The sequence below is a fragment of the Sphaeramia orbicularis genome, chromosome 4, assembly GCF_902148855.1.
Source record: "Sphaeramia orbicularis chromosome 4, fSphaOr1.1, whole genome shotgun sequence".
NCBI classification, from domain to species: Eukaryota; Metazoa; Chordata; class Actinopteri; order Kurtiformes; family Apogonidae; genus Sphaeramia; species Sphaeramia orbicularis.
This window is the reverse complement of record NC_043960.1, coordinates 22,252,066-22,272,250: the sequence shown is the minus strand read 5'-3', so window position 1 is coordinate 22,272,250 and position 20,185 is coordinate 22,252,066. Positions and strand designations below refer to the sequence as shown.

At 38.4% G+C, this 20,185-nt stretch overlaps 1 protein-coding gene across 1 annotated transcript in view; it reads right to left on the bottom strand.

The window, feature by feature from the left end:
• LOC115418319 (uncharacterized) overlaps window positions 1-15,786 on the bottom strand; it is a 45,713-nt gene extending 29,927 nt beyond the window's left edge. The window contains exon 1 of the mRNA XM_030132740.1: window positions 15,642-15,786. Coding sequence (XP_029988600.1) covers window positions 15,642-15,786 — 145 coding nt within the window. The remainder of the gene's footprint in view (window positions 1-15,641) is intronic.
• Window positions 15,787-20,185: the final 4,399 nt, after the last annotated feature.

The window sequence follows — 20,185 nt, the reverse complement described above, 5'->3', positions numbered from 1 at the left end:
ATGATGTCTCCAGACTCTTTCAAGTTATCACATTTGGTCAGTGTGAACATGCTCTCATCTGTGAAGAGATTCTACTAGAAGACAGTGGGCTCTTGTTCCACCTTCATGGTCAAAAACATGCAGATGAGTAGCCTGCCGAGGACATTTTGCAGAGTTCTGGTGCTTCCTCTGCCCCCCCAGCACAGAGGAACAGAAATATTTTGTTGTCACCAGTGTGTCGTCCTTCTATGGTCCTACCCAGCTCCTTTTGTGCAGCTGCCCATCATCTGGTATCTTGTCAGCTCATTTTTTTTGCAATGATAGTTAGAAAAATTATATGCTATCCTAATGAAGTTAGTTAGAAAGAGTGTTTAAGTGTTCATTCATGTGTGACCTTAGAAAAGTACCAAGTCCTTGGCAATGTGTTCATCTCTTGCCATTTGGACAAAGTAACAATTGCAGTCTTGCTACAGATATGCCATAAGCTGAGGTTGCACTGTCCCCAGGATGAGAGACATAACTACTGTATCTTCCAGACAGACCATTGTATTGGTTTTCAATAACTGTAAGACTGAAACCTGAGGAGGCAGTCCTTGAGTTTGGATTTGTTGATCACTGCTGCATAATTCACAACTCTTTTCTCCTCTGTGCAAGAATAAAAGACCTTAATTCACACCCTGGTTTTGAGTGATATTTTTCTAACCTGGCACATCTGAACCACCTGTGCAACCTGAATGGGATGCAGGTACTCATATTACCACTAGTGACAAGAGCACCAGCAAAATGGAAAAGTAGGAAAAAATATGTTATGAATAAGGATTATTAATAAGGACTATTCAACTTTCAGTGGTTGACTTGCTACTGTTTCACTTGTCCACATATTGTGACTTTGACATTTAAAATGTTTTCACTTTTTAACTGAACAAATTAATATTCCAGAAATTGAAATTACGACAATTATGTTTTTCGTTAGTTTCTCAATCAGTCTAATTTTTAACAAATTGGAGCAGTAAGAAAATATTTATTTTTGCAAATCATACCAGAAAGGGCCACTTTAAATGTTGTCTATTTCTATCTTAGTTGTAGGAACATAAGGAAATCTGCAAGAAGACGCAGACATTTCACACTCACTTACTTCTCAGCACAAAGACTGTGAATCAGCGGAGACAAGGTCAAATGAGACAGAGCATAACCTGGTCCATGATTGGATGAGACAAAGTGATGTCATCAGGTTTCTTGTCCAACAGACCTTTGAATTAGAAAGTTGGAGAAGAGTGGTTTATGGCTTGTGTTCGCTGGGTGACATTGGCCTTCTTTACTGCCTGGTCCTAAAAGGTGAAATTGATCTGTGCAGTAAAAGCTTGTGAGTGACATGTTTAGCATCTAAATAATGACATCACTTGGAGTCAGTTGTGCTTGGCTTGATGCTTTAAAGTTGATTAGCTGTGAATTAACAATTTTAGGAAGCTTGAAGTTGTAAACAGCAACATACAAAACAGTGAAGTAATTGTATAAAGTAGAATCTTTGCCTAAAACTGAGCTGCAAAATTAACAGTTGTTGGCTCTGTACCGCAAACATATCATAACTTTGCAGTAGTTTGTTTGCAAATGTTTATTTGCAGACGTTTGCGGTTAAATACCTTTCTCTCTCTTCACATCTAACAGATTGAATCCATCGACTCAGCAGCCAGTAAGGTTATGATTTATATTTCACAACTCTGTTTAAAAACTTGTCATCCTCCTGCACAGCTCTGTATAAATCACTGGTTGTGGATTGAGATATACCCAGCTGATTATTAGCACAAGGGCTTGGAACCTTTGATTAATGCTGCTGTAATCTGCTGATGCATGAAGAGGGAAGTGCATCATCACCTCCTTCATATCAAGTCAGGACAATCCTTTGTACTAGTCACCGCTCTACTGGCACTTGGCTTTATCAGTGAGGGCGAGTGTGTGCTGGGGTTCTAATGTGGTTTATATATATAAGTGGACATAGCTGAAGTGTGGTTTTACAAAAACATTATGAGATCTATGATATTTAAAGCATAATCATTTTATAAAATCCAATCTTCATTTATGTTACTTTAAATTGTGCTCATTGAAAATGTGGTATCTCTTCTTCACTACTGATAATGAGCTACAGTGCACAACAGAAGTAGTTATGTTTTCATATGTGGTAATATGTTTCCAAATGCAGGAATTTATGTTACGAAATTGCACAGGCAGTTTTATGTATGTCAAAATTTGAGTTAGGCTTCTCAAATGCATTGTTAAATATTGAGCTCTGTCTATTGTTGCATTCAGTTTTTAGAATATCGTCTGTGAAGTATGTAAAATGTGATAACACGTACGATAATAGCTTAAACTGAAATGAAACAAGGGGTACTGAAAAGCCTGAAAATCCTAAACAAGTGGGTTGCCAAGGGTTGGAGCATGGTTTTCTCCACTGATGTTTTCTCCCATCTGTGGAACAGAAGCGAAAGAGAGATGGAGTACTTGGCTTACCGAGAGGAGAGCAAGAAAGGGGGGAAGGAGGGGGGAGGAGTGGGGTCAATTACCTGAACACAATTACTGCGTCTAACAACCACCATCCATCACTTGCATCCTCCTTCAACACCACAGCAACCATCCCATCCCCACATTTAGGTTGGCTTTCCCGCCAGATCGGCCAGACACTCTGTCATTCCGAAGAGGCCCCTCCTCACACCAATTGAAAACCTGAGCGGCATTCTTAAACATCCTTCATTCTGTTCTCCTTGTCCTCTTTTCTACCGCATGACTCTCACTTCAGCCACCTCTGGCTAGATGTAAGCTGCCCTTGACAGTCAAACCTCAGGAGTGGTGAAAAGGCCAGACCTGCCAGGTACGGTGCTATCTAAATAGCAAGGAATGGGAGCCCTTACACCAACACACTGCCAGCATATCAGGTTTGGAATCATTCCAAGGCATATACCAGCCAATGGGATGACAGACCTAATGCCTCACAATGATAAAATAACCAGTTAGAGATTGCAGTTGGACGCCTGCCCAACTCAAGATGTAATACTTGGACTGTTGCACATTACCTGTTTTTGTCAACTGTTGAGCTTTACATACCGATACATTTTTGTGTTTTTCATATTGATGGTGCCACATTTCAAAACCCATTTTCATTTACACCATTTTAAAACACCATATTAACAATCATTTTTACATTTATCCCTCCCTCTAATTTTGCAGCAATAGGGTATATTTGAATGAATGGATAACCTGCAGTAAAAAACATCCAAGGACAGGCTATTACAAGAGCCAGAGAAAATGCCCCCAGATTGCCTGATCTGTAATAAAACAATGAGAGTTCCCTTTGGGCCATATGGGCACTGCAGCAATGTAAGATTATGTAGGTGGGAGGCCATCGCAGCAATATTAGATGGAGATTAGATTGGAGGTGAAACTCCTTTTCAAACAAGCTCTGAGGGAAGCTGTAAACATGCTTCCCCTCCCTCCTCCTCTCTACCTAGCACACATATATTCATAGAATTCTCTACTACATGGGGTTGTGAGGGGACTTGGGAGAAAATTTCACATGATCAGAATAGTGATGAACCCCCAGAATGGCAGCATAGGAGCTTCTGGAAGACAGGTGAGTGGGCTGAGAGGGAGGATGGGTGAAGTGCAAGGTTATGTGGCTGCATGTCTAATGCGCGGCTCTCAAACTGCAGCCTTGGTGATACCAGGGTTAGACCTTGGGTGCTTCTATTAATCATTACACCCATGTCTTTGTGCGTGCATGCATGTGTCTGTGTGATTCTAATATTTATTTTACCAGATTAATTTCATCATGATCACCCCTGAAAATCTGTCGAATGACTGAAATTTTAATGTCATACATTGAAGGTATCATGCCAAACCTTCAGTTACTGGACACGGTAACTTCATTTCTCACTTAGAAACATACACACAATACAGAGGCGATTTCTCATAGACTGCAAGGGAAGCTCGGCTTCCCCTAAAATTACGAAAATTAAATGGTCAAATATGTACGGTTGTGTTGACATTTCATTAACTACAAATGTGTTAGAACATGTTCATTTCACAGACGAGTTCGTTCAGAATCAGCTTTATCACAAATTAACGGACTCGATGTTGTTCACTTCTCATACATTCCCATTGCACTGTTTTCTCATACGATCTATGGTCAATGCATTTGCCCGTAGAAGCCCGGCGTCCATGCACTTCAATGGGACTGAGTGGAACAGTTTTTTTCATTGCCTCAAAACTGGATGGTAATTGGATAAATGCCACAATGTTGTCCCGCCCCGGACACTCGGCGTCTCTGGGGGTGAATGGAGCTGTGGGTGGACCTCGGCTGGGCTGGATGCCAGGCTTCCACGTGCTGATTGGAGGATCCGTTGAAAGGCTGAATCACATTTGATTGACAGCTATTTTGAGATATACTCCTTCACTTGACACAGTTCAGTTTAATACCGTTGTGCATTCTGCTGTGAAATTGAGAGAGAAACCACTACGAAATTACTTGTTCATTTCTTGCACTGTAAATAAAACACCATTGTACTTCCTTGTTTCAATTTAACATAATTTCAACATTTTCTTGTTTAGTTGGTACGATAAGGTCACTGACCATTTTCTTAAAAAGGAACGGAGGGCTGAATTTATGTTTAAACAACTTGACTTTTTTTTATGTAAGCCGACAATGAGCTTCTCCTCTCTGAAAGATGAGCAGCCACCACTGACACAATAATATTTCAGTCACTGTCCACTCACTACTTTTACATGGAGGCAAACACAATGTTTTGCTACTCACAGTCAAAGCATGATTTTAAAATGTCCCTTACTTACCGCTCACTAGTCGCTTTTCCATTGACCCTCAAATTGTGCAAACATAACTTGCGCAGAAAAATTAACCTAATGGAAAAATGACAATTTCGCCAAAAGTCTCATTTTTCGATTAAAAGTTTTTGCGCTGGCAAGAGGTGTTTTTTTCGTAGCACAAATGGTATATCACGCAAAACTGCAATGGAAAGACCTTTTTTCGCAACTAGTCAGGTGAATTAAAAAAACGGATGTTGACGGACGTTACAACAAGCAAAGAAGAAGAAACATGTCGCGGTATGTGTGGACACACCAGGAAACCCAATCATTTTTAGTTTAGTACGAGATAGAGGGGTAATATATAATAATAATAATGTATATATCTGTAAATCAACACCATTTACGTTCATCGAGATGTTTATGGAATGACTTCTCATGTCATCTCGTGATAATAAATAAACAAATCATCGCATTTGTGATTTAATGGGAAAACTGACATTACGCACTTCTGTTTTTTCAACATTTATTAAATGTCGGTAAAGTTTTGCACAGATGTCCAATGGAAAAGCGACTACCGATGCTCTGCCTTTGACTCAACCCAGAGATGAAGATCACCCTATCACAAAACAACTTGTATCTGTCCAGTGTTTCTCCCACGTCTCTTGGCTTTGTACATCTTTCAACATCCTGCACCTTTTCTCCTATTTTTACCTCTGTAGCTCTGGAGCCCAATTACCCACAGAGAACACAGAAGCAGTATCACAAAGCCCCGTCTCACTCCAGTGTGCACCATGTTCACCATACAGGACTGCAGAATTCCCAACATACCTGCCTCTGCCTCAGGCGTTCAGTTGGCAAAGCAGTGGCTAACCCACCTTTGATCTGTCCAAATTCACTCACCATTCCGATTTCAGAGCTGTCCACTTGAAGCCTATTTTGCTAATTGCGTCTCAAGTCTCATGCACTGGAGCATGGTGACTTTTTGCTTGTTAGATAAATTTCACTAGCCATTGAAACAGATTGGAGGGTGTTATAAGTGGTACAGTATGGTACGGTGATTTGCAAATTAATGCGTCGTAGATTACAGTAGTTTTTCTTATTGTGTCTTTGGGGTAATGGTACGACTTTTCGTTGATTGGGGGGCAAAGCAAGAGACCATTTAAGCAGTGCAAGGTAAAGACAATGATCAGTGAATCACCTGAAGCACTTGACCACTAATTAATCCATTATCTGTGAGCAAGTGTTTCACCAGAAGTAGCTCTCCCTATTCTTTCCCGGAGCCTAAACATGCCAAATTTATTAGGATTCGTTCTAAGGCCAAATATCTTCATTGTAATGATTTGGCAGTAAAGGTCAAAGCTGAAGACTTCTAATGACACCAGGGCCTGCAGTGTCTGCCAGACGATGTCACAATCAACACACTCAGGAGTGTGTTGTGCAGTAACACAGGACCACTAAAATGAAACCAGGCTTGACAGTTCACTGCCTGCAAAAAAGGTCAAGCCCCAAGGCTATTCAGCATCAGCCCATAAGACAGCCAGAAAGCCAATTCTGGGAGTTGAGCTGCAGTTCAGTGTCCAAAGTGTGAAACACAGTAAAAGCAACAAGAACGGGCTGGAGAGATAGCAGAGCTCAAAGGACCCAGAAAGTGCTGTATTGCTGGTGCAGATGGAAGCTGCTCACTCACAGCTTACTGTATATAGGTCGACTGCATCTGTTCCGGGTCAGCACACTATAGTAAGGTTTAACTGAGCAAAAAGTCAGAGAGCAATCAGCGGCAGGGGGTGGTGCAGTATCTATCCACCCAGTTGACTGGTTGTGTAAGAGAGAGAAAATGCAGGGGAGAAGAGCTACATGACACACACACGCACACAAAGTCTTAAGACTACTGTGAAATTTAACACAGGAGTACAGGATCGAAGTTTGGAACAAGGGACAGTATATATTAAAGACAAATATCTCATGTAGGATCATACAGTATGATCATTTGGCATTATAGGATTTAATAGGAGACAATACCCCCCCCCCCCCAAAAAAAAAAAAAAAGTATAAAAGTGTCATTTCCTTTCCTCAAGTTAGATAATTAATCTTCTTAATGCTCTGGAGGGTTGTGGGGGTGCTGGAGCCTATTTAAGCTACTATCGGATGAAGGGGGGTGTACCCAGGACATGTTTGCAGTTCATAGCAGGGAATTTCCTGAAGTTTGGATATTTAATTACTTTTCATGGTTTTAATTGTATATAATAGTTTATCCTCCAAGCACCAAATGTGTTTTGACCTCAGCATTGCCTACTTCAATTTACCTTAAATGTCTGCATACTTCTTTTAGGCCAGTGCAGTCCTGGATGATGAATTTAGTTTGTTTGTGCGTGTATATTTATTGTATTTACATGAAATGCAAAGGTTCATACCCTACTGTGCAGAATACGTGGGTTTAAAAACTAGATGGCTTTTTTGTTACAATGACATTTTAGAATAATGCGTTAAATTATATACAGCACATTCAGCTAAAGCTCTGAGGTAATGGAAGGGCAAAACACAGATATTGTAATGTTCACATCCACTTTGCTTTCACCTTTGCTGTCTTCATTCCTTCACCAAATGGCTTTGTGATGAAATAACATACAGAGTGTGTCTCTGAAGGATCAATCGTTTGTTTTTCTAGACATAAACCACAAAGCTCTGGTGAGACTTCACTGCAGCACAGGAAGTATGAATTTACAGTTGAAGTCACAAAAAAAAGCATTGGATTGCATATTGAATGGACAAAGCTGTGCAATTCACAGGTCCTAGATCAGATTTTAGTCTTCAATGCTTCCCTAGGGATGAAGAATTCCTCAGCTCTAATAAAAAGCCTAAATAAATTGTGATGTTGTCAACAAGGAATAATTGGACTATCAAGTATATTATGCAGAAGCTAATAAAATGGTGAGGTGTAATTAAGTGCTGTGCTGGTGGGACAGGGATGAGAGATTGGTAGTGCCCAAACACTGCTGTCAATGCTCTATTGCAAATTATTACATTTGAGTGACTTCTAACTGTTCAAAGCAGAGCCTGCACAAGTAATCTACTTGCAATTTAATATTAATTTTAAAAAAGTCCTCTCCAGTCTCAAGGTGGTCCATTTAATTTCCCAATAAAGGGCTGGTATTTCATGCTAAACTGTGACAGTCTATTTTCAGCGCTATGTTTCCCTTTGATTTATAACACTACGCCATGGTCATAATCTGAATGTTCCCTCACTCCGATTCAAACCCAGTTCCCTTCTGCCCCTGCTGCTCGCATCCATATTTTGGGGCCATCTCCTATCCTCTGCTGTGCAGACAGAGGAGATTCATCATTATTACTGCAGCGACAGGTCTATTACCTCCAGAGAGTAAAGAAAACAAGAGAAAGAACTTTGCAAAGGAGCTATTGTGGAAAACTCATTTAAGTACTCTGACCAACTTCTCACTTTTTATGCTTTATTGGGTTGTAATTAAAATAATGTCTCCCTCAACACTGTAGCATCTCAACTCCTCTCCTCGTGGGTTCAGTCTGTTGTTATTTGTGATAGTAATGTACTTATCAGAACATTACCAGTAACACTGATTTTTTATGCTTTTAAATCTGTGTGTATTTATTTCCAAAGCATGGTAGTGACTCAAATGTTAAAGAAGAATAGTTTTCAATTTGAAACCAGAGGATTACTGGGAATGTGTGCAACAGGGTGTGGGAGTTAGTCATGCTTTCTTTTCATGTCCAAAGAATTGAGGTGCATTTGAGCAAGTCACTTACCTCTCAGTTGTTCCAGTTGAAATTTTTATTATGGAGCATTGGCCTGTTTTGTCTGGAGACATCAGAGGTATTTGTATGAGTGTGGCCTGAGGAGAGACAACAATGGTGGAAGTGATAAAAGAGGTCTAGGAGCAAAAAATGTTGAGGATGATAGATAGCTCATTTGATGCCACTTGATTACAAACTTAACTAATGCATTTTCAGAAAACCATAGAGCAATATCTCAAGACCATCCCAGATATTCTGATCTTCTACAGCATGCCCCCTCCCTTTTCCAATTTCCTTTTCTTTATCCTTTGTTACCCTGTGAGTGTCATCACATCCTTATCTCTCTGAATGGGCTGTGGGGGAACCCAGCGATCGCACCATGTACCACCCTGATATATTCTTTCCCGTCACTGCAGGACCACTATCAGATACAGCATACCACTATAAAGAGTAGCTTGGTATTGTCTATAAGATCACATTTAAGTGTACTGTTTTCAAATTGTTTTGCTTTCAATTCCCTATGAGGTCGCTTTAACTGATTTTTTTTTCATAAACCATGCTGCCATAATGAGACCATGCCACCCAGATGCATGACATATCCTTGACTGGAAAGATTATCTGTTTATAAAAGTTTTAAAGGAAATTTTAAAGAGCATTGGAGCAGTCTCCATAGGTTCCTTCTCAACAGTATCACTCAAAAATCTCTTGCTTTGTTGTTATTTTCGACACACCAGCAGACCTGCTTAGAATGCTACTAAGACTCCATGCTGCCATATCAGAACAAGTCCCAACAGAGGGGTGATAAGTGGCACACTGCTGCACAAACAAACCTGGGTAAACGCACTGCTGGGATATAATCGAACTGCTTGTCCAGGGAGGGGATACTTCAGCGCTAACATGGCTGCCTGTAGGAATCATCCATGTGTGAGATCTTGGGTAAACGGGAGAATCTCGCCATGTAATGTTCTATCTTCGACGGGGCTATGGACGCATGGTACACCCTGGCGTAGGAGATAAGTGCTCAAGATGGGAGAGAAGTGTGACTGTCGATAAGCCCACAGAGACAGGATAGGAGACGGGGGAAAGAACTGGGAAAGTGAGGACGGGGGGGGGGGGGGGGGGTTTAAAGTGATAGACTGGACCCTGTAGGAGATAGGAGAGTTTGTGTCTCTTATATTTTGTTGCTACATTCTGCAAGTCATCTCCAGTCTGATTCAGTTTGTTCTGATTTAAGGATTTTTTTTTTTTTTTTTTTAACCTCTGCCAAGGAGGTTATGTTTTTGCTGGCGTTGGTTTGTCTGTTTGTTTGTCTGTCTGTGTGCAAGATAACTCAAAAATTTATGGACAGATTTGGATGAAAATTTCAGGAAATGTTGATAAATGATTAAATTTTGGTGGTGATTGGTGATGGGGGGGCCACGGGGGTCTACTGATCTGCCTTGACGGAGGTCTGCACTCTCTTTCCTAGAAAAGCACTCAAAGAGCACAGACCTCTGCCAAGGCAGATCAGTGGGCCCCCCCACCCTTGATCACCACCAAAATTTTATCATTTGTTCCTTGTGCCAGTATCAACATTTCTTGAAATTTTCATCCAAATCCATCTGTAACTTTTTGAGTTATCTTGCACACAGACAGACAGACAGACAGACAAACATTGCTGGGGGGGGGGGGGGGGACTGGTCTGCCTTGGCGGAGGTCTGTGCTCTCCAAGTGCTTCTAGTTTTTTATCTGTAAGTAATTTAACTTCACGCCTCCGGACTGTAAAAAAAAAACAGGTGTTTGATTTTCATTCAGCTTGTTTGTATGGGTCCTTATAGGTTTTCTACTTCTTCTTCTTCTTCTTTTTGGAAATAACATCTATCTTACTGACAGTTAAGTGCTTGGTCACTCTTCAAATTAAGTGCTTCATATGTATGGAGCAAAACAGCAGTCTTGTAATCAAACTATGAAGTCATTCTCTTCATTGAAGACTTTATCAGTTTCAGCCAGATTGGAGCAGCCTGAGTTTTCTTGGATTCAATGCTGCGGCACCTTAAGGCCTTGATCTGAGAGCCATCTGTGCTTACTCCACTCAGGAGGCAGTTGTGTGTTTCATAAGCTTTTCACAACCCAATACCTTTATTTATGTGTCCCAGTACAAAGTGAAAGAGGCATGAAAACAGAACACACCAGCTGAACACAGTTACCAAAGTACAGGAAATGGGGAATGACGTGAAATACATCATTGTGAATACTTTCTGAGGGGTCATGAGCCTCTTTCCATGACTTTTGTACAACTCTTGATGAGGTAACCTAATAAGAATATCTACTATTAATATCTTCAGTCCAGTTGATGAAATATAGATTAAGACAGTCATTTTCCAAATGAATGCCTCCCATCTGATATCAGCGAATTTACAGTAGCTATTAGACTATGATAGGGCAGCTGATAAGTGTGCACCAGAGGGGTCCGCTCAGACAAATAGAGTTTGACACATAGCAATTTGATAAATTTAGTCTTTGTAGTTCTTGTCAAAACCTCATCAGCTTGGTATTCAGCTTGGCAAATACACGGTGATTTGGTATTAGTCGGGGGTTGTTTCTACCAGAACTGGTTAAAGGATTAAAAGAAAAAAAAAAAACCTTCACTGCTCTTCCTTTTGAAACTGATTAATTCTTCTTCTGTCTTTCAAGATGGGTAATTACAATTCTATACATGACTATGTTTTTTTTAAAAATAGGTCAAATATTCTTTTTCTATAAATGAATATGCACAGGGTTTTCTTTTTACAAAAAAGATATTTTTACTTAAAAGCCATTTTAAAACTAAAAGCTAATCTAAATGTCTTTCTACTCGGTGAAATGTTTTGTACAGACAGTTGTGCTGTCACTTGACTTTATGGTTAACTGAATGTGTCGGCAAGATGTTTCCATCATCTTTATCTGAGAGGTCCACATTGTCAAGGCAATGAAAGTCTGGAGGAAGAACTTCAACTGGCATTCATGCTTTATATAAGTGCTGAACAGAAAACATCCTTGCAGAGACTCAAAAGCACTTATATATAAGCGCATGTGAGGTTGAGAAGTAAATGTGATGTGACTTCCAAATATTTTTTCCTCTACATTTAACCTTTCCTAAGTTATTTACCACCAATTATTATATTCTTAGTCTATGCATTTTCCTCTATGTAAATAACAAATTATGTAGGTGTTCATAAAAGCTCACATGAAATTCAAAGGTTATTATCTCATAACAGAGAAAAAAAAAACTTAAAAATTTTTTTCCACATTAACTAAAAAGTCTCTCAAAGTTCAACAAAACACATATGGTGCTGAAAAGCTGAGAAACTACATTTTACCTGAATTATTTAGTTAATATTGATAGGATTAGTCGTTCAGAGGGTATCAGCCATTTCATATCAGTGGATGCTTTTGGTTGCAGGCAACGGTTAAAACCAGTGAACTAGAAAAGCACTCGCAGAGCGCAGACCTCTGCCAAGGCAGACCAGCCCCCCCACCCATCACCACCAAAATGTAATTAATCATTTGTTTTTTGTGCCAGTATCAACATTTCCTTAAAATTTCATCAAAATTCTTCCATAACATTTGAGTTATCTTGCTAAAAGACAGACAAACACTCCCCTCCATCTTTTAAGATCTTCCATGATCAACTGTCTTCTTTTTTACTTTAGAGAAACTGACTTTGGATGAATACAATCGGGGCCATCTCTTTAATGAATTTGGTTGCCTTTACTTTTGGGTATGGAGAAAGTTCGAGTTTGTAGATCATGAATATTGCCCTATTATTGCTATTTATGTTACAGCATGCATAATTATGTTCATGCTTATCTTGTTACCCTTATTAATGTTATTGTGAGAATGATGATGATGATTTTTTTTTTTTAATTATTATTATTTTTTAATTTATTATAATTATTTTTTCTTTAGATATGTATATTTTTGGCCTGTTACTTTTGTGTGTGTTTAGTGATTTATTTCTTAGGGATGGGAGGTGGGAAGAATGCACAAAGGAGAATTGTAAAAAGTGAGACCCAGTATGACTATGTTTGTACTGTATCTGGAGGATTCTCTTGTGTGAAACAAAAAGATATTTAAAAAAAAAAAAAAAAAGACAGACAAACAACCTCCCCCATCACCACCAAAATTTTACCATTTGTTCCTTGTGCCAGTATCAACATTTCCTGAAAATTTCATCCAAATCCATCCATAACTTTTTGAGTTATTAGCTAACAAACAGACAAACCCAGATGAAAACATAACCTCTGCCATTCCTTGGTGGAGGTAAATAAGAAAAAGTACCTTAAATAGATGTGAATTAAAAGAAATAAGTATAAAATGAAAAGAACTAATAATTAAACATAAAGTTGTTTTTATAATATTTATGTTTTGATGCTGGAAACACTCAGTTATGTTTATGAAAAGTGTTGAGGCTTGGTTTAACACAGAAATGTGGCTTACAGTGTTTCTAATATTTAAACCAATCCTTAATAATGCATTTCACTGCCAATATTTGAAGTTCATGGTTAGTCTGGCTTTTTTTCTGTAATTTTTATACTTATCTGTATTGGCCATCTAAACCAGGGGTGTCCAATCCTGGTTCTCGAGGGCTGGTATCCTACATGTTTTAGATGTATCCCTCTTTCAACACACCTGATTCAAATGATACGTCTGTAATCAAGCTCTGCAGAAGCCTGATAACAATCGTCAGGTGTGCTGGAAGAGGGAAACATCTAAAACATGCAGGACACCGGCCCTCGAGGACCAGAGTTGGACACCCCTGATCTAAACCATCTACCTCCTTTCCAATGCAAAAGAGTCTAGATCACTCATTTACAAATTAGGTGGAATTTAGTGTAAATGTAGTTTTCCAGCAATCAGGTTGTTCAACAATCAGCCTATTACAGTTACCTATTCAGAATGTTTGTGATTCATACAATATAAAAATTCTCAAATTTTGCTGTCTCTGAATAGACACAAAGAAACTATGGGATATCCAACCGGCACAGAGAGGAAGAGGTGTGCTGAAGTGATAAATTGGGGTACCTGAGTGTATCTGTGCGCTGTTTCTCCAACAACTGCCGCCAGTCATGAGTGATACAAATTACTTTCTGCAACAAATTAGTTCTGTTTGCGCTTCACACCCTGGAGTTATGTCCATGTCTTGTACCTTTTTTTCCTTGTTTTGCTCGATTTTTTCTCTGTCACCTGTTGCAGCCAATTATCGATATTGGCTGTGTTGTTGTCTGTATCCCTGCCAGGTCTCTGACATGTTGTTGCAGTTGTACAACAAGAGAGGTCATTAATTAATGACAAACACACGAGGAAAGAGGTGAGAACGCTGATTAATTTGAGCCCGCCTGTGAAGACTGGCTACTTTTTCGCTGACTCAACCTGTTAAGCTTGAGATTAAAATACCCATCCATCATAAACCCATGAAGGAAGAAATTGACCTCATCTGAAGGTGTTAAATGTACGCAGAGTTTTTTGCCTGTGAAATCATAGTAGTTGCATATTTATGTAATTCACAGCAGCAAAAGCGCCAACGGCCTAAAAAGATCCATTTATCTACTTTGTTACAGATGTCAACTTGTTATGTCCTAGTTTATTGTTTCCCATTTGTTCTTGTCTGTTTATATTCTATACCTCATCCCTCAGTTATTTTTTCTATTCATGCCTACATCGTAGTGGTCAGTTTGGCCCTGTTTGTTACAATTCTGACAATATTTCCAAGTTCTGTTAATCATTATCTATGTGACTACAAGCTAATGCTGATAAACTCGCAATTACTTGTAAAATGTTTTACTTTTTTACGACGGCGTATTAGGGCCACATAAGAAAAAAAAAGGCTTGTCACTACGAGAATAAAGTCGTAATATTTCAAGAATAAAGTCATAGCTTTAAAAAACTCATTTTAACGAGAATAAAGTCGTGATATTTAGACAATAAAGTCATTATATAATGAGAATAAGTCATAATTTTAAAAAAACTCAATATTTCATGAGAATAAAGTTGTAATATTTCCAGAATAAAGTCACAGTATAATGAGAATAAGTCGTAGTTTAAAAAAAATATGTTTTTGACAAGAATAGTCATACTTTTAAGAGATTGAAGTAGTAATATTTTGAAAATTCCGGTTTTTAATAATAATAATATAATGAGTTTTTTGAAAGTACGACTTTGTTCTCATTATATAATGGCTTGATTCTCGAAATATTATGACTTTATTCTTGTTAAATGAGTTTTTAAAACTATGACTTTATTCTCATTATATAATGACGTTATTTTCGAAATATTACGACTTCATTCTCGTAGTGACAAGCGTGTTTTTTTTTTTTTCTTATGTAGCCCTGATACGCCATCATACTTTTTCAAACTCGCCAAATCGTTAAGAAGATAGATGTGCAAAGATTAAAGCGTGCTGGGAGCTAACATCAGAAATGTAGACATAAACTGGAACAGAAAGAGGAGCAATAAAAAAAAAATAAAAACATGCAGGGTCAGTGGGAGATGAAAACTAAAGGGTCAAACTGTGGTGGAATGAGGGTGGAAAGCACCAAAACTATGGAGGCAAAGCATATTGATTAAAAAGCTGGAGCATGTCAAAAATAGAAGAACAGGACAGAACACCAAGTTTATACTTGAGTAAAAGAAAAAGTGAGGAGAGTTACATGAAAAATAAATGTAAAAGACAGCATGCAGACAGAAAAATAAGACTTTGAGGAATGGATATTTGACAGATGGCAAAGACAAAGGGAAAGAACAAGACAGCATGAGAAGAACGTATGAAAGCGAATAGAGATCGATGGAAAAAGCAGGATTAAATCCAGAGAATGACAGAAACATAGCCATGTCATGGATAGGAAAATGTGCAAAGGGCCAACATTACACAATAAAATCAGCAGATAAGAAGTAGTATGACTGGGAGAAAACGGAAGATGAACGGGGTTTGTTCTGTTTGTCCTGACTCTGAGCTGCCTGCTAAGCAGATGATGATAAATGAGCCAGTGGGGAGGCTGGCTCCCTGTGCTGTTCACCGGATGGAGAGCCTCACACAAGTCTTTTCTCTCTAATTACCTCTCACTTACCATTAGCGCTGCCACAGCCACTCAGTTCCACCATTACTTCCGAGCCCCACCCGGTCTTGCCATCTCCCATTGGTCCCCGATAACCAAGAATCTTCGGCTGACTCTGTTGATTGGTTGTCTCCGAGTGCTTCACGCACGTAGGCATTCGCGATGGATGTGTGCAAACCTTTACAATGAGAAGGACGTGCATTCACCAGGCTGCCACTTGTCTTCTTTCAGGTGCACAGAAATTTCAATTAAAGTTGTAGGTGACTGGCATTGTTGCTTTTTCTAGGTCTGCCTTACAGAATTTTGCTACCTTGGCACTTACATGACCCTGTGTTCTGGCTTTTTACATCACTGTCTATTAATTCCAATAAACCTTGATAATTCTTATGTGATGATATATGACTATGTCCACTCTCTATTCTGTTTGCAGCTAAATTAAAAGGCTAGTGGATACAGCTCTTTGCACCAATCAAATAATCATCATCATTTGACAGTGTTTTTATCATTTCTGGAATCAAAGTCCTAGTCCGATTATAAACAGACCACCCCTGGGGTTTTTTTTTTTTAATTTATTTAAATTTATTTATTTATTTTTTTTCATGATCATCTAAAGCCCTGTTTGAACTGGACTATTATAACCTGTGGGGCTCTGGTGACGTGGGAAATTAGTTCCACCACCGCACCACTTCATGTGACACATTCACCCAGTCTGTTTTTTACTGCAATTATGCCTCAGTTCTGATGTCAATGGCAGATTCAGGTTTTCAGAATCAGTCATTGAATTAGACTACTTGTGTTGAAGTGTTAAAGCAACAGTGTGATAAGAGTGACAGATATCAGTTAATGGAGTACTGACTTTGAGATAACTGTGAAGTGTTGGGAACTCCTTAGTTGTAACAATGGCCAATTCTAAGTCCCTGAACTAATACTTTGTTCACACTGCAAGTAAAAGTAGCCCAAATAAGATTTTTTTGCCCATTTGTGACCAATATCTGATTTTTTTATGGCAGTCTGAAAAGCACTAATCTAATTTTTTTTCAGATCAGACCCATGCCATGTTCATATGTAGTCCTAAATCAGATTCGATGTTTTGCAATGTGACTTCAGTCTTAAAGGTCATGTCGCATTTCATCTGACTTTTCTATCACTGAAATGCAACGGATATCACAAATCTACACTGGTTGAAGTGGGACCTGGCAAGGTCCATATTTACTTCCCTGATCACAGTGTGCTGCGTTCGACGCCACTTTAGGTCTTCAGACTGTTCACACGAGTTTGATAGCAGTCGCATTTGAATTATATGTGAAGAGCAAAAAAAGACTTTTTTAGCAAAAAAAATCTAAATAGAGCATTAAAAGTGGGGTAGGCGATATTGGAAAAACGGTTTGAGCAAGCTACATTTTGAAAATACACAATTCAAAAGTCCAAAACCCCTTTCCTACATATACATATATTACATCCTAATATAGCTAATATAACTAGCCAAGCTCTGGTTCTGGCTTCGTTTCCAGTACAAGTGCTCCAAGCCTCTGAGAATGCACGATTCATGTCAGAAAAGGAGTACGCGCAGAGGAGGGAGGGACAAATGGCAGCTGAGTTTGATAGACTTATCACTGCTCAATCATTTCGATGGGCCAGTTAAAATGATTGGATGGTGTTTTTTCAGTCTTGTCCGTTCCACAGGTGACTAATTTTTTTTATTTTTGTTTAGAGCATTTAATTCATTGGTTGTAATCGGGTTGTGAAGGGGATTTTAAGCAAAATAGTAAAAAATGCTCCAGGAAAACATCTCCTACCCCAACTTTAACACCTGAAGTAAGTAGCACTTTCTCACAATTTACTTAATATTGCAAGTGTGCTACTCCAAACCTTTTTTATTTAGCAGAGAAACACTACTTAGCCTATAACATAAGCCACATTTGCTCAAGGCTAGTATAACCTGTGGACCTCCTGTGATTTACAAATGATTCCCCCACATCTGTTTTTCATGTAGTGTAGTCACTCTGGGCGATCGAAATCTGTTTTTTAGTTAAATTTACTGATATTTTTCCTCAGTTATGTTGTCAAGGGTAGGATAACCGTTGAAAAACAGAAAAATGTACCTAACTGTAGTTACCATTTCAGGATCTTTTCAGATGTCGCTCTTCTAAAAGATTTAAGTTTGTTCTTTCAGTGAACATCATCGCAATATCATTACATGAGCCTGCTGGATTTCCACTGAAAACACTCATGAAACTTTGATTTACCATCACCTGCACAGTCTTCATAGACCTTAACCATGAAATAAAGGAAAAAAAATGTACAGAGGAAACACAAAATGTTGCATATACACCAAATTTCAGAGATGTTGATTCGCTACATTGCTACATATTTTGGTTTGCACCCACCAATGTACGCAAATGTGACAGAATATTGTAATGAATGACTAAAACTAAAGTAATTGCACTTTAGTCTGGATCAGAATCTCTTTAAATCTTGGTAAAATTAACTGTTTGAGTTTTTTTGTCCCACAATCACATATGCAAGTGAAATACTGAAGAGCTGATATAAAGGTCAGCAATAAAATTACCAATTCACTTTTTAACAAATGTATATAAGAACTCATTTGCATGTGAACTCGTCTGAATGCTCTGTCAGTCCTTAAACAATTTAAAGTAATTTCAGAGTGTCAAACTTTATCAATGTCATAAAGCGAAACCTTGGCAATAGTGAGCTTGATAATGTGTGATGTGGATGATACAGTACGTCAATGACATTGCACAAATCATCCCCGATGACCAATTAGCTACCTGCTATTTGCCTCGGCTAACTCTCCTTGTCTGATGACATGAAGAATCTTATTTCCTCTTCCAAATCAAGTGCCCCATGGACATTTTTTTTTTTTCCAAAGCTTCTCTCCATCTTGATACGGTTGTTATTGATTGAGCCAGAGGAGTCTGGACAGTCAGTAATTAAACGGAACGACTGGTGGGTGTAAAATTAGCCTTTGTGCCATTAAACTGGAACGACAGAGTGGGTAAAAGAACAAGTACAGGCGAGATGACTGATGACTGAAGGCCAATTAAAAGGCAGCGCAAAAGGGGGGATGAGAAGAACTGCAGAAGATGTGGCAAAGAAGCATATGGATTTGTCTTGGATAATGAACTCTTCAACCTCCATCGATCTGCTGGGAAAGAAACGGTGGATCACGGATCCACTTTGAAGAAGCTCAAGGGAATTAGAGGATATTTTGTTTTAGATCTTCTGATGAAACTGTAAACATAAAATTGGTTGTCTTTTAACACAAGGAAATTGTTCTTTTCAAGATAATCCAAGTTTCTCGCAATGGCTCTTTCTTGATGTCTTAGATGCTTAAATGAACAACAGAGTTAAGATCATTAACGTTCCACGGGGCGTTCGTATCCACTATTTGATTAATGCTATGACCTTCAAGTCACCACACATTGAATCCTACCCTTTAGCATTAGAATCACATGTCTATAGTTTTCTTCTCGTGAAAGGCATGGACCTGTTTCATGCCAATATGTCTAATTAACTTCATAAAGGACAATTTCATTAGTTAACAATCTTAGAACAAGTCGTCCTAGTTTCAAATAGTATACTGTATATCATATGCCTCATTATAGTGAGGGTTGATGTAAGATTTTCTTAAAACTTCCTGAAAGATAAACCTTAAACCAGTTTAACCCTTTCATGCATAGTGGTCACTACAGTGGACAGTTATTCTACAGCTGTTCTCTTGTATATTCATGGGTTTTGTTGTTTTAATTCCATATCAGCCAACACAGTGGACACTTATGCATCATCCCATACGCTGTAATTCATACCATTACTGTAACTTTGCTGTTCTTGATAAAACTGATCTGCACTAACATGTTGCAGTGTAAATCAATTATTTGTTAGGAAAAAAAAGTTGTTTTTTTTTTTTTTTTGTATATTATCTCCATGAAAAGAGTAATAATTACCTTAGAATATGTTAAAATGTGAGAAAACATCAAAATTAAATGCATGGACATTTTTGTAACTCCATGAAAAAAAAAATCAGTTTTTTTTTTTCCATGCCTATGGAGGAATAAAAACACTCAAGAAAAAAAATCTTAACTAAGGTTCTCATAATTAATGCATGAAAGGGTTAAACAAAAAAGCAATGTTCATCCATGTAAGTTGCACATTGAACAAGGAAGTGCCCCTGTAATGTGAGAAACAGCCATAATATATTACAAGGTTAAAATGCAGTGCTTTTTGCTTTAACTGCTTTTCAACTTTGAACTGAACAGCAACAGGCTCCAAGTTGTAAAACGGTGGTTTCTTTAAGCTAACAGTGTTTCATTTTGCATGTGTGTGCACTAAACATAAAATAGAAAACCATAAAACAAATGGAAAGGGGTATGGCAAAATGCACGTAAACAAAATGTCTGCACACACTATTTTTTTTCCTGCTTTCTACCAAAGTCTTTGTTGTATATGAGCCACATCCAACGACTTATACATATAAAATCTAGCATATAATAGAGGGACAAATTCCAGCCCTATATGCCTTTTCATTTGCAAACTAG